The 15,985-nt window shown below is 42.9% G+C and overlaps 1 protein-coding gene across 1 annotated transcript in view; it reads left to right on the top strand.

Moving 5' to 3' along the window:
• LOC147111056 (receptor-type tyrosine-protein phosphatase gamma-like) overlaps nucleotides 1–15,713 on the top strand; it is a gene marked incomplete at its 5' end in the record, with an annotated part of 521,022 nt that extends 505,309 nt beyond the window's left edge. Inside the window, 3 exons of the mRNA XM_085999999.1 lie at nucleotides 9,565–9,707; nucleotides 12,064–12,199; nucleotides 13,258–15,713. Coding sequence (XP_085856125.1) covers nucleotides 9,565–9,707; nucleotides 12,064–12,199; nucleotides 13,258–13,404 — 426 coding nt within the window. The remainder of the gene's footprint in view (nucleotides 1–9,564; nucleotides 9,708–12,063; nucleotides 12,200–13,257) is intronic.
• Nucleotides 15,714–15,985: the final 272 nt, after the last annotated feature.

Below are 15,985 nucleotides of genomic sequence, written 5' to 3'. Positions count from 1 at the left end.
GTTAAAGTATTCACCAGAGATATAATTACATGTCCTACTGTGCCAAAAATCATTAATGCAGGTGTAAGTACATCAACAAGATGGAGGTACTAGGGAGCCTTGTGGACAGATGATATCTATTCCAGGTTATTAAGAGAAACTAGGGATGACATTTGTTAAGTACTAATGACCTTGAGTGAGTGAGTGAATGTTGGGGAGCTTTCTTTAAATTAGAAACAAGAAAAGAGACCCAATCTAATCGACAACTACAGGCCCACCAGTCTTTCCTTGGTAACTCAATCTTTTCATACTATGGATCAGCCTCATGGCTCCTCTCTACACTGTCTCCTCTCTACACTGTCTCCATGGCTTGCATGTTTCCCTTATATTCTGGTGACCAAAACTGTACACAGTATCCAAGGTGTAATCTGACAAAAGCACTGTACGGTTTTAACGTGGCATCTTCTGATTTATACTCAACTGACCTCGCAATATAATAAAGCATTCCAATTGATCAAGAATAAATTTCAGGAGCATATTTACAAAAAAAAAACTAATAAATTATAGCCAAAATGCTTTAGAAGGGGAATATGTTTCCTGATGAGCATCTTTGTCTTTTTTGAGGAACAGTAAACAATGGAAAACCCTATGACATGGTGTACTTATGAAAGGCTGCTACGGAAAGCTGTGGGTATTCAAGGTAAAGGTTGAGCACGGAACAAGAACTGGCTGAGGGAAGAAAACAACAGTTACTTGTTAAGGAGTGATGCCAGGATGGGAAGGAACTACCGAGTGGAATGCCCTGGGCTTCAGTGCTGAGGCCCCTTCTGTTCCTAATCTAAATTAATGATTTAGACACAAAGATCCAATGCAAACTAATCAAGTTTGCAGATGATACTAAATGTGTGTGGGGGGCGGGTTGGGGGGGGGGGGGGCTTGGAGGTGGGGCAGGGTATAGATGGATGAAGCAGCCAAGGATCTACAAAAGGATTTGAATAAAAAGTGGAATTAGACAAATCCGTAGCAGACAAAATTCCATAGAGATAGGCGCAAGGTACTACACATTGGTAGGAAAAATGGATGTCAGCCTTATACTGTATTGTGGTTTGTGTAGAGATAGCTGAAAGTGAAGCAGAAAGGGAACTGAGTGTGACAGTTGAAATGGCACTCAGCATGTCAAATCAGTGTGGAGCAGCAATGAACAAAGAAATTAGAAGGCTTTATTATATTGCGAGGGCATTTGAGTATAAATCAGAAGATGCCATGTTAAAACCGTACAGTGCGCTTGTCAGATTACAACATGGATACTGTGTACAGATTTGGTCACCAGGATATAAGGGAAACATGCAAGCCATGGAGACACTTTAGAGAGGAGACAGTGTAGAGAGGAGCCATGAGGCTGATCCATAGTATCAAAAGATTGAGTTACCAGGGAAAGACTGCAGAAAGTAAAGCTCTTTAGCTTTAAAAGAATGTCACTGAGAGGGACCTAAAAGAAGTAGGCAAAATGATAAATAGCACAGAGAAGGTTAATCTGGAGTACTACACCAGGTGTGCCAAGAGACTACAATTAGGGGGCAAAGATTAAAACTGGTGAAAGTAAAGTAACAAAAACAGAAAATGCTGGAAACACTCAGCATCTGTTGAGAGGACAGACAACTTAACATTTCAAGTACAACTGTCATTTATATCACCGCTTTAAAATAGGAAAACGTCCCAAGGCGCTTCACTGGAGCGTAATCAAACAAAAAATGACACTGAGACAAAGAAGGAGATATTAGGAGGGCAGACTAAAAGCTTGATCAAAGAGCTAAGCTTTAAAGGAGGGTCTTAAAGGAGGAAAGAGAAGTGGAGAGATGGAGACCTTTAGAGAAGGATTTCGAGAGCTTCGGGCCTAGATGGCTGAAGGCACGGCCAATAGTGGGATGAAAGGAATGGTAGATGCATAAGAGGCCAGAGTTGGAGGAACGCAGAGTTCTTGGAAGGTTGTTAGGCTGGTGGAGGCTACAGAGATAGGGAGGGGCAAGGCCATGGAGGGATTTGAACACAACGATGAGAATTTAAAATTTGAGGCGCCGTTGGATTATGTGGTTGTAAACAAAGGTTGAACTAATGTAGATCAGAGAGCACAGACTTAGGCCGCGGAGGAAGCGGGATGGTGGCGGGAGAGCTGGTTTCCTGGTTCCGGTCCCGCTCCCAGCTGCAGCCGCTCTGCAGACGTGATTTTCCCTTGATTGGCCTTGTTAAGCCCACCCTGCGGGCTTCCCGGCCAATTAACAAGAAGTGGGTCTGATGACGTCATTTGATGACGCGTCATCAGTTGGTTTCCTTAAAGGGACCACGTCCACATGGAGTTCGAGAGTTGTTCCGTCAGTGTTTGACAGCATTGAGGTGCTGCAAACACTGACAAGCACTGCACGAAGGTGAACACTTACACCCAGGCTCTCCAATGACTCCCTTCATATGCTTATGGAGGGAGTCACAGCACACTGGGAGGTTCTCTCCAGGACACTAACGCAGCCTGGTTGCACATTGCACCGGAGGGCAAAAGCAGGGATGTCGTCGGGTCCCTGGCTGCAGTGGCACCAACCTTTCAATGATCTTATGAAACGTTACTGCAAAGCCACACTCAAACTCACGCTGCTGTGCCACTCAACACATCCCCATCACTCTGCCTTCCAAACCCTTCTCCTGCATATCCTTACTCACACCAATTTACCTTGCAACTCCACCCAACCCTCTCTATCTACTTTATCACTTCCCCATCTCACTAGCCACCCCTCACGCTCACCCTCATCCTACTGCAAGCATACCAACTAACATCACACAAGGGTAGGCACTTGAGAGGTTTAGCCAATGTCCATGTGAAGTTTCTGGTAATGTGCTGTCATACAGTGAAATCAATTTTTCCAAAAGTGTCCCTTATTGGACAGATCTGAGCGCACCTCTGAGAAGTGTCTTACTGAGTTCCAGTGATTGTTCAGACATAACTTCCCCCCCCCCACCCCCCGACCCCATCCTGCTCCAGTGATATGTGTGCATGGAATGTCTTGGACAATAAAGGGATGTTTCACGGTGCTGGTGTGGGATGGTATCAACCTGGCGCATCATGTGGCAGCCAGGGTTTACAGCGTCAAGTGAAGAAAATCTGGCCATGGTGATGCCATTGCTGGCCTCGTGGGAAGCAATGTTGTCAGGGACTGATGCCCTGTGTCCAGTGCAGCATCAGGTGACGGCGGAAAAGGCTGGTGATGTTGGTGTTGGGGATGATTGTGGAAGGATTTGGAGGACCAAGGTCTGATTGTTTCAATGGCTCTGATGTTGCTGCAATAGATGGCAGCTGCAGGTGAGATGACAGAAGCGATCTGTCAATGGTGAGAGAGGTTCTCCCAATGAGGTGGGACTGGACATACAGTTGGATCTAAAAACTTGTAAGCTAAAGAAATCTCTATATGTATTTAAAATGTTGTAACCAACATTTTCTGTGCTCTGAAATCACCATTTGCAACATGGCATCCTTGACACCACTTCTGCAGCTGTCAGCTTTTCAGAAACATCAGAGCAGACTCAAAACACGGCAGGGTGAGCTGGCGTGTTCCGAACAGCAGGTAACCCGTGAGGGAGAAGGTAAAATTAGAAGTAAGCCTCAAAATAGTCTTAAATTGGCTCTTAACAAGCCATTTAACTAGCTGAATTGTCTCCCCCACCGCTTGGTGTCGGGTCAGTTCTCCGCTGACAGACCCGACGCCTGGGAGACTCGCGTAGAGGTGGGTTGATGGCGGGTTTCCTACCCGCTGTCAATCTTTGCTATGTTGACAGCAGACCCACCTCCAAACCCGCTCCCTGAGCGTTATTAAATTTGGGTTAGGAGATAGGCAGCAGAATTTTTGATGAACTCAGGTTTCTGGAGGGTGGGAGATGGAAGGCCAGCTATGAGAGCATTGGATTAATTGAGTCTGGAAGTAACAAAAGCATGGATAAGGGTTTCAACAGCAGATGGACAGAGACAGAAAAGGGCAATGAAGGTAGAAGTAGGCGGTCTTTGCGATAGAGAGAATATGGGGTCAGAAGCTCAGCTCCGGGTCAAACAGAAGGTCAAGATTGTGAACAGTCTGGTTCAGCCTGAGACTGTGGCCGGGGAGGGGATGGAATTGGTGGCAAGGGAACAGTTTCTTCCGGGGCCTGTCTTGCCAATGTTTAATTGGAGGAAATTGCAGATCATCCAGGACTAGATGTCGGACAAGCAGGCTTACAACACAGAAACAGTGGAGGGGTCAACAGAGGCGGTGGTGAGGTAGAACTGGGTATGATCAGTGACGTAAGAAAACTACTAGGCACTTGGTCTGAGTATTAAACAAGGCTTTAATCAACTGTTTTTCAACATAGAGATCTAGTTGTGTCCTTCACTAGTTCCTGTTAAAGAATGTCCTGAGTTAGCTGGGCCCATGTCCGAGTATTTATACTCTCCCTGGACAGCGCCACCAGCAGGCTGCCCAGTATTATTTCATAAGTCATTTCCACATGACTGACAAGATTCATGTCATTCTTCCCGCCTGAAAAGATTGGAAGTCCAGCGGCTTCCTTCTACCGAATTAATCGGACTAAGAATAGACGCAGTCATTTGGATCTCCATTGGAGGCCGGAAGGCACGTCTCCTCGGACCATGTTTTGGTCCCTGGGTCGCTTGGTTCGTACCGGCGGGCTGGCAGAGTCCGTGTCACCTTGATCGACCTGAGGAGGACTGGGGAGATTGTGGCTCCAGGTACGGGCCCCCACCGGTGCAGAGCTGGCTTCACCCTGCTCAATAGTCGGTGACTGACCAGCGTCCTGGCTTCGGGTGGCCATCCCGCGGGGAGCGCTCTGTTCCCCGGGTTGATCTGGCGAAATAGCTGGCAGATCCCTTGACGTCCCGGGTTGGGCGTCATCCTCAGAGGAGCGCAGGGTATTGGCGTCATTAATACGGATCCCACCATCGATTGGGACCGGTTGGGCAGGGAGCCAGATTCCGAAGTGACACTGTGGATTCCCGGCCATCGGGGTACCCACGTACGCATACATGGGATTGACAACCGTCAGTTCCACTTCGTCGACGAGGGGATCACTCTTAGAGGATCGGACGAATCTTTGGAGCAGCACGGGGCCAGGAGCTGCCAACCATGATGGTAGGGACGTCCCATGAGTGGAGCGACGCTGGAACCCGAAGAATCGTTCGTGAGGAGTGACATTGGTGGACGTAGAAAGGAGCGACCTGATGGAATGCAACACATCAGGGAGCATAGTTTCCCACTGCTGGTCTGATAGGTTGTGTGACCTCAGTGCAAGAAGAACAGCGTTCCAAATGATGGCGTTGTATCTCTCAACCTGTCCATTTCCAATAGGATGATACAGTGTCATTTTACTCGTGGCGATTCCCCGTTGGGAAAGATAACTTTTGAGTTCGCTTGACATGAAGGAGGGACCCCGATCAGAGTGAATGAAATTGGCCGTACTGCAAAGGGAAAAAAGCTGATCAAGGCATTTGATCACTGTGGAAGTAAGCATATTGGGACAGGGGAAAGCAAAGGGAAAGTGTGAATATTCGTCCACCATAGTAAGCAAGTAGGTGTTTCACGTTGAGGAAGGCAATGGCCCTTTAAAGTCAGTGCTGAGTCGCTGCATAGGCTGTGTAGCGTGTATGAGCAAGCCATCCGACGGATGGAAGAATTGCGGTTTTAGTTTTGCGCAAATTCTACAAGTGGAGCATGTTCTTTTCACGTCTTCCATAGAAAATGGGAGATTTTTAGATCGCACAAAGTGCAACATACGGGTAGTGCCAGGATGGCATAAGTCACTATGAAGATCCGTAAGAGTCGAAGTTGACATAGAAGAGCAGAATGCACGCATGAGGGTATCTGGGGCCACATTCTCTTTGCCGGGTCGATGATGTATGGTGTAGCCAAAGGCGGCCAATTCCATCCTCCAGAGCTGTATTTTGTTATTCTTGACCTTAGTGCATTTCCGGTTATCCAGCATAAAGGCCACAGAGCACTGATCAGTTATGAGAGTGAAATGGCGATGAGCGAGAAAATGACTCCATTTACGTACTGCTTCGATGATAGTCGTAGCCTCCTTCTCGACAGGAGGATAATGGAGCTTGCTACCTTGCAAAGTTCTGGACAGAAATGCAACGGGTCGACCGCCTTGATTCAAGGTAGCCGAGATCGCCACCTCCAATGCATCGCACTCGACCACGAAAGGGAGATTTTCATCAATGGAATGAAGCGTGGCTTTTTCCAGTTGTTGCTCGAGGAGGTTAAAAGCTGAAATAGCCATCGCCTCCAACGGAAATGACTTCGCGTGAAGCAGGGGCTGGATCTTGTTGGAAAAGTTGGGTATCCACTTCGCATAATAGGCAAACATGCCGAGGGCATGAAGAAGAGAGCCGAGATTCGTAGGAGGAGGGAGCTCCTGAAGCGGACGAAGTCGCTCCGGATCCGGTTTGATGACACCATTGCCCACCCAGTAGCCAAGGATGTTGACTGATGCTACTGATTTCACAGATTTGGACTCATTTAAGGTTAAGTTGCGAATACGGAGAACGTCAAGAAATTTCTGGAGGTTGGCATCATGCTCCTTCTGGTCATGACCAGCAATGGTGATATTATCCAGATATGGAAAAGTGTCCGTTAAGTTCTCCTGTTTGACTAGGCTATCCATTGCCCGATGAAAGACGGCCACCCCATTGGTGACCCCAAATGGAAGGCAACAAAACTGGTAAAGCCAACCATTGGCCTCAAAGGCCGCATACTTTTTGTCAGAGTCCTTTAGCGGTACTTGATGGTATGCGCTCTTTAAGTCAAAAGTTGAAAATACCCTGTTGTTGGCAAGGTTATTGACCATGTCATCGATGCGTGGTAGTGGGTAGGCATCCAGGTCGGTATACTGGTTAATAGTTTGCGAGTAATCGATGCAAAGACGTTTTTTGTGTTGCTTGAGAGGATTTTTAACAACGACGACTTGAGCCCGCCAGGAAGATGAACATGGCTCAATGATACCGTCAGCTAGAAGGCGAGAGATTTCTGCCTCGATAAAGGATAGATCATCTTGGCTGAAACGTCGTGATTTAGTGACTATGGGCTTACATCGGGAGGAAAGATTGGCAAACAAGGAGGGCTCGTCGAGCAAAGCCGCCGAAAGCTCACAAAACAGTACTTTGGAAATAGTAAGCTCCGGCTTTGACCCTCCAAACTCGAAAGTGAGTCTTTTGTGTTGTTTCTGGAAATCCTGTCCCAGGAGCACATCACTGCATAGGTTTTTGAGCACCCTGAGCCAGGTGGAAAAATAAGTGCGGCCATTGCGAATAAAGGTCGACAAGACAAAAGCCGGAAGAGTTGGTGGTCAGTGTCGTCGGAGCCATTGCAATTTCCCTGTCCGTGGGTAAATACGCAGTTTTAACTTACTGACAGCCCGCTCACTGATGAAGCTGTCAGAGCTACATGCACTCAAAATGTGTCCATTTACCGAAACCATCGTGGCTGCATGGGACAGGCTTTGGGGAAAAACAGCTGTAACACTAGTAGTGGCTCTTGGGGGAGGAGCAGTTTTATAGATAGCAGCTGCAACACTAGTACTGGTTCTTGGGGGAGGAGCAATTTTATAGATAGCAGCTGCAACACTAGTAGAGGCTCTTGACCGGCACACTTTAGAAAAGTGGCCTTTCTTACTGCAATGATTGCAGGTTGCATTACGAGCAGGGCAAAATTTCCTATAATGGAATGCACCTCCACAGAAGAAACACTTCTTTTTAGATTGCCAAGATGCCGCTAGGGTAGGGTTGTCATCAGTGAGGGCTTCCGCCTGAGGCTTACCGGGGGAGTCACTAAAAGTGGTCGCAACAGTCTGTGCATATGGTAAAAAATAGGCATCTGAATTTTTTTTGAGCTAAGTCCAGAGAATATGCCTGGTTATAGGCAGCTTGTAACCCGAGGGTTTTATTCTCCAACAGACGCTGGTGTATGAGGGGAGAAGCAGTTCCGTTAATACAAGAGTCACGAATTAATTCCTCCCGGTACTGCTCAGCTGAGACGGCTTTAAGGTTACAATCTTTGCTGAGCCTGCGAAGCTCTTGAAGGAATTCATCAAGTGATACCCCGGGTTGTTGTTGAGTTATGGCCAGTAGGTGCTGAGCAAAAATTTTGTTTGGGGCCTTAACATATAGTTGCTGTAGTGTTTGGATAGCAGAGTCATAGTCTACACAGTCTTCGATATAGTCAAACACATGAGGGGATACATAATTGGCAAGCATTCGTAACTTATTAGGAACATTCTCACCACACTCCTCGAGGTACGATACCAGTGTTTCCATACCTTAGCAGCTGTAAGTGAATTCGATCCAGGTTGAGATGGGCGGGTCTGAGTAGTTTCTCCATGATGGATTGATTACTATGTCCGAGTTCCCTTCTACAGTTTGAATCGTAGCTGTCTGTTCCCAAATCACTGAGCGTGGAGCGGGTTGCAGTTGATTAAATTGACGTAAGAAAACTACTAGGCACTTGGTCTAAGTATTAAACAAGGTTTTAATCAACTGTTTTTCAACATGGAGATCTAGTTGTGTCCTTCACTAGTTCCTGTTAAAGAATGTCCTGAGCAAGCTGGGCCCATGCCCAAGTATTTATACTCTCCCTGGACAGTGCCACCAGCAGGCCGCCCAGTATTATTTCATAAGTTATTTCCACATGAATGACAAGATTCATGTCAATCAGCATACATGTGGAATCTGGCGTCGTGTCTTCAGATGATGTCGCTGAAGGGCAGCATGTAGATGGGAAATAGGGGGCCAAGAAGCTCTGACAGGTCCATACCTGAAAAGGTAACTTGTCTGGTCTCTCCACAGATGCTGCCAGTCCTGCTGAGTGTTACCAGCATTTTCTGTTTTTGTTTCCAATTTCTAGCATTTTGCTTTTTGTTCAAAGTAAAGTTTACGACAGATGTCAGGAAGAACTTCTTCATGCAAAAAGTGGCCAACACTTGGAATAGGTTCTGGGTCATATTGGAAACCCAAAAAAATGCTTTGAACTTTTTACTTGCATATATTCTGAAGCAAAGATATTGGGCACCACCACAGACACAAATCCAGGTAGAAAACAAACAGGCAGCTCTGTGATAGAGGACTACTGTTTGTAGAAAAGCTGCATTCATTAATGCAAAGCAAACCATTCTGGTTTGGGGTAGAGGAGCTATGCATCATTTTCAGCACTCACACAGATGATGTAGTGAGATTTATCTCACATATCATGTGCTTGTAAACAAAGGTTGAAAAAGTGATGCTGCCAAATACTTCCTTGGAAGAAAATTGTGCTACTCAGTACAGTTCTTAATAATGGAATCCCTTGGTGTTCTGTAGAAAGACTGGGGGAGGGTCACAGTTACATGGAATTCTGTAACAACGTCTGGATGAAAAATAAGTTGTGAATAACCCTTTAGGACTATGGGAAATAAATTATTTTGTCAAGCAGTTTTATTGATATTTGTATGGAGATTAAAGGAATGGAAAAGACAGGAGAGTAGTTTGCGAAAAATCTAAATCTATAACTGCTTTTCCTTCAGGATGATTATGTACTGGAAGTACGTCACTTTCAGTGTCCAAAATGGCCTAATCCTGATGCTCCTCTCAGCAGCACCTTTGAACTTATTAATGTATTAAAAGAAGAGGCCTCGACCAGAGATGGACCAACCATCGTTCACGATGAGTATGCACTTAAGTCTTCCTGTTTCACTTTATATTCCTTATGATCCCCACACACATGCACACACACATCCCATGATTAATTATTCTCCAGCTGGGAGGGGAAGCAGATAGGCTACTCCGATGTCTCTTTAGCTGGCCACTAATGTACTATTTGTACTTCCTTGATCTAGTACATTTCCACTTTTAGTACTAAAGAAATTCTAGCAGATTATTAATGATCATTAGTTTGATAGAATCACTGCTTCATTTTGCAGGGAATTTGAGATATGTCGTTTGCAACCTAGGTTCAATTGGAAATACGTACTACTTCAGTCTGCAAGTAACAATATAAATGGAACATAGAGGTGTGAAAGAGTGATCCAAGCTGACCTGTGCTCTCATTTTAACTCACCCCCAAGATAAAAGGGAACGTCTTTACTCAGTACCCGATATCGCACAGAATTCTGGAACTGCAGTTTACTGGACCACTGTATTTTCAATACTAGTTACTACTGATTGCCTACCAATAATGTACATTAATGTTTGTTTCCAATCATCAGCTAAATAGTACCCTTGAAAGGTGACGAAATGGTTCTTAGTTGGGAAGAAAATATGTGGATGGCCAAAAATGAGATAAAGAGTAATTCCAAAGATTGTTGTTAACCATTGAAAGGGAACGCTGTCTTTTTCCATCACTGAAATGTGTTTTAAATCTGCCCAGTACTTGATTTTGGCCCTAAAACTTCATGAGGGTGCTCCTGATATGCCACTGTAACTTGAGTGGGGAATCGGTTGAAACACCAGAGAAACAGTTGAAAATGGCTGTTAACACCCAAAGTTATGGTGGAAGTTATGACAAGAGACTGGGAGAATCTCCACAGAATTTCCAGGCATATATGGTTGCAACCAGAATTAAGTTTGACGTTTCTTCTTTCAAATCCTGTATAGAAGAAACCATTATGCAGTTCTTTGATTTTGGCTCAGTTAGTAGCCCTCAGACAGTTGTGGGCAAAATCCCACACTAGACTTTAGCACATAAATTAGACTGACACTTGCATGCAACACTGAGGAAATACTGTATTGTCATATGCTCTCTTTTGAATGGTCAGATGTAGCAGTGAGTCCTCTGGGTGTCCTAGTCAACATTACTCCCTCACCAACTGAGATTAATTGATCATCCATCTCTTTGCTGTGAGTGGGATTTTGCTGAGAAAGAAATGGCTGCTATGTTTGTGTACAGTCACTCCAAAAGTACTTCACTGAGTGAAGTGATTGCAGATGTTTCAATGGTGTAAAGCACTATATCTGCTTTTTCTTTTAAAAGAAAGCTTCCCCTCTCACTCTCCCCGGCTCTGCCATTAATGACTCCCACTCATAAACTATTCAGTCAGCAGGATAGAATGGTATGCGTCATGAACCTCTCATAGCATGACAGTTATACTTTGCTTGCTAGAGGGATCGAGACGGATGGGCTAAATTACTTTTTCCTCATTCTGTTCTTGTAGCCACTGTCATTGGTGTTGACTGATAGAGATATACTGATACGATGGTTTCTCCCCTCTTTCCTTTACTGGAGATGGAGCGCTGTGCACACACCACTCTGTCTAGCTTTCTATCTAAGAATTAATAAACGTTGCAAATATTTTGAGGTCACTACGTGTAAGCGCATTACAGTGAGATATATTACTTTGCAGCCTACATTTTGATTAGGATTTACAGAGCCAAATGTTAGTTTGAAAATATTTAATATAATCAATTCAAATGTCAAGTGAAACATTTCTTGCTTTTACACTTTGGAATTCCATAGAAATTGTTAAAATGGAGACATCTGGAACAATGGAATAAATATAGCCATGTCTCACTCATTTCCTGCACACACTGTTCAGTAGAGTTTGAAAAATGAAAACATGTTGTTTACCTAGAGCACCTTGTCATTATAATGAATGTCTGTGTTGCCCCACTGCTCCATAGCAAGTGCCATTAGTTATCCAGTGACATGTGCTGCTTTCATTTAATTCAGTCTGAAACTCCACTTGTAAAGGGAAGATTCATTAGCAACTGATGTCAAAGAAGTTGCCATTGAATTAAAAAAACACGAATGAACTTTGACTGTAAAATGAACAACTTACGTATTTAATTAGTTTCTGGGTTATAAAAGGTTATTACCATCTTACTATTTAGTGCAAGTTCAAATCTTTTGTATCTATTGATGTTAAAGAATTTGGTTGAAGGCAGTCATTAAGGGTGATCTAGGGCATCCAAAAATGACATTTTAACAAATATTTGAGAGATATTGCAGGAAAAGAAAATTCAACCAATCATCTGAAGAGAAACCGTGTACCTTAAGCAAACACTTAACCTCATTCTGTGTTGTGCAGGTTTGGAGGTGTCTCTGCAGGGCTGTTCTGTGGCCTTACCACCCTGTCACAGCAGTTGGAGTGTGAATCTGCTGTGGATGTCTACCAGGTTGCCAAGATGATAAACCTTATGAGGCCTGGAGTTTTCACAGACATTGTAAGTACTTGACTATGAAAAATAAAAAGGTCTTATATCATTTTACGTTGATATCCATAACCTTCAATTTTCCTTGGAAGCTGCACTGTCTACGTCTTATACTCAGATACATTTTTTTTTATTCGTTTATGGGATCTGGGCGTCGCTGGCAATGCCAGCATTTATTGCCCATTCCTAGTTGCCCTTGAGAAGGTGGTGGCGAGCCGCCTTCTTGAACCGCTGCAGTCCGTGTGATGATGGTACTCCCACAGTGCTGTTAGGTAGGGAGTTCCAGGATTTTGACCCAGCGACGATGAAGGATCAGCGATATACTTCTAAGTCAGGATGGTGTGTGACTTGGAGGGGAACCTTCCGGTGATGGTGTTCCTATGCGCCTGCTGCCCTTGTCCTTCTAGCTGGAAGAGGTCACGGGTTTGGGAGGTGCTGCCGAAGAAGCCTTGGCGAGTTGCTGCAGTGCATCTTGTAGATGGTATACACTGCAGCCACATTGCACAGGTGGTGGAGGGAGTGAATGTTTAAGGTGGTGGATGGGGTGCCAATTAAGCGGGCTGCTTTGTCCTGGATGGTGTTGAGCTTCTTGAGTGTTGTTGGAACTGCACTCATCCAGGCATGTGGAGAGTATTCCATCACACTCCTTACTTGTGTCTTGTAGATGGTGGAAAGGCTTTGGGGAGTCAGGAGGTGAGACACTCGCCACAGAATATCTAGCCTCTATAATGCAATAATGATGTCCAAAACTCACATGCAGCATTAAAAAGGCAAGATCTGGTGTTACGGTGGTCTTCTAACATATCACATTATTTTTTGAGAGCCTTCTAATGAATATGTGGCACAGGCGTATGTCCGGCATAATTCTATTTCATTGATTTTATCTTTTGATAAGCTGTAAATGGCATCAGCATTGTGTGTTGACTATCCCTGTTTTAGATTTGCACAATATTGCAGTGGTTATAGCCTTGAAGCTTGCACACAATTATAATTGATGTCAAAGTAATAATGTGCACAAATAATTAACAAAAGTTTTTCCTAACCATTACTTTTTGCCTGTCTTTGCACAGGAGCAGTATCAGTTCCTATATAAAGCAATGCTCAGCTTAATCAGCACAAAAGAGAATGGAAACGGCCCCTCACCATTTGACAAAAATGGCACCATTATTATCACCGATGAATCGGACCCAGCAGAAAGCATGGAATCTCTTGTGTAATTTGAAGCTTTTTGCAAATGGCACTTCATTTGAAAAACTTTTAAGGACTGAATGAACTTTTGAGGCCTTTTTTGCCAGGTTCCAAGTTTAATGATAACCTGACTGTACTTTTTACAGTGATGAGAGTTTTCGATGTTTGTTTTAACCATTCTGAGTCTTATTGTTATCCTGCTGAGTATTTGCACCTCTTATTTTCACAAGATGAAAACACAATTCGTTCTAGTTTGCACTATCTGATCAGTGTTACTGCCTATAAAGACCTAATACAAAATCTGTAATTTCCCAGAAATCCATGAAAAAATTCTGTCTGCAATCCTCTGTAACTTGTGTCTGGAGACAGCTTTAAGGTAATTCTGCAAACAAAACCATTCTACATTTTGGTTGTTGACCAGCTCAGAGAGAATCTTTGTTTGTGCAGATAGTGGTGTATTTTTGAATCTTTATTTAAGTAATACATCACGTGAACCTGGCAAGTTTTTGTAAAATACCAGTATATAACCTCCTACATTCCAGTGATTAGAGTATAAACATTGAAAAATGTAACTCTTAACTACAAAGTAGATTACTGTAGGCCAAGTGTATGGGTACAGCTATTAATTTATCATTTTCTTGAAGTTTTATATATTTGTACTGCACCAGGCTGTAACTGGGGATATGTGGAGAAAATGTTGACTTTGCGTATGGCAGAAAAGGCATAAATATCTTAGTAAGGGAAACAGTCATCTTGCTTGCAAGAATGTTCGGCATTAGTAACTGTTTTTGAAGGGTTAATATGAACACTCTGAGTTGGTTTCTTTTTGCGGGAGATAAGGACTGATATGACAAAAAAACAGATTGACACATGCTTTTGCACAGTGGGTTGTGTAGGTCCAAAGTGAGGGTGCATCTGATAATATTACACCATTGATAAATAGTGTGTGAGCTGCACCAATAATGTAGCATATTTGCCTTGTCAATAATCAGTCTTTTGAAAATACACGATTTGAAACATTTTTTTAAAATGACAGTGGAGCAGAATTTATTAACTTACCAAAGATATAAAGTAGTTCTCAGCAGAATGTAGGAGTTTTTTTTCTCAAAAATATGGTTTTAATTGTCTTGTTAATTATTTTTAAACTGTCTCTTAGGTCCAGGGTGTATTTTTTTATTTGCAAACTCAATAAGTGACTCAATAAGATGAATGTTAATATTATCAAGGTGCCAGTTCATATTTGTTTTTAATGAAAGGACAATTCTACATACTGAATCAACTGTTCACACAGACGTACATACCTTAATTACAATTTAGAATTGTATGGTTTCTCTTTTTAAAGAGTTGACCATATTTGTACATAAGAGTCATGTGTGATATTCGGTTAGTTATCTGCAGATGTGGCTATGTTCTCATAGTGGGAAGAACATAGCAATGCTGGACTGAAAATGCTGTCAGGCTTCTCTCTGACATGACATCTTTAAAAAAAAACTGCTACCTGGAAGTGAAAACAAAAGTTTCAAAATTTTTGTTAAAAAAAAGAGGTATTTTCACAAAGTGGGAGACATTTTCTATACAAGTCAAACATTTGATGAGGCAAACATGAATCAGACTTTTAGGGAATTAAAAAGCTTGAGCTGTTTTCAAGAAAAAAAGTTTAAAAAAGAAAAAAAAACTTTTCTCAACAAAGGGGAGATTTTTGAATTTTTTTAAAAACCTCATGTTTCTCCAACATTTGGGGTAGTGGTGTTCAAAAGAATTTTGTTTCAGCATTTTAGACAAAAACAATGATAGTTCAAACATCATGTTTTGAAAATCATAACCTTTATTCATTCTTTAGGGTAGCAGATACAATCAAACTGTAAATATTTTGTTGCTTAAACAAGCATCTTATGGGGACTTTGTATCTACGGTATATAATCACAGAATTTTATATTTTCATATAAAGCTAATTTTTTTCTAGTCTCAACTCCTTCATAGTTTTGTGGTGGCTATGTGGAAAGCTGTATGTGCATTGAGGTAGTACCATGAATACTGTGTCATCACATTTCAAAGGCATTCAACATATATTACTTCTTGGGGGCAGTGGTTGTCGAAGTTGCAGGTATTTTCAACTATATTGTCGGTGTGTGCAATAGGAATAGATCTAGGCAGTTGCTGAATACGTTTGTCTCATGACCCATTTGAAAATGTGGTGTTTTGTAACTTGAAAAAATCTGCTTTGTTCTGTTGGAAATTATATTAAATTGTTCTATTATAGTGTTATTTAATATGTAAATTGTATTGCTATACCTGAAATAAAGTATGGGTTTTGATGGACCTGTAGATGACACTGTTATGATTTTGCTGGAGGTCTTTATTTTGATGGTTTAAAGCCTACTTTGCTCGACAATACGTTTTAGATTAGCTGGAAGTCGGCCAGCATATCTGGGATTGAAATTACTCCTGTTAGTAACTTTACCAAAAAAATCAGTGGAAATATCAAAATACTGCAGATGCTGGAATTCTGAAATAAAAGCAGAAAATGCTGGAAACTCGCAGCAGCATCTGCGGACAGAGGAAAGTGGGATTAACGTTTCAGGTCAATGACCTGTCATCAGAACTAGAAGA

The sequence above is a fragment of the Somniosus microcephalus genome, chromosome 11 (assembly GCF_052327205.1).
Source record: "Somniosus microcephalus isolate GS21.2 chromosome 11, FLI_Smic_1.0, whole genome shotgun sequence".
In the NCBI taxonomy this organism is placed as follows: Eukaryota; Metazoa; Chordata; class Chondrichthyes; order Squaliformes; family Somniosidae; genus Somniosus; species Somniosus microcephalus.
Note: the sequence above shows the minus strand (reverse complement) of the source record. Positions and strands in the feature narration are given on the sequence as shown.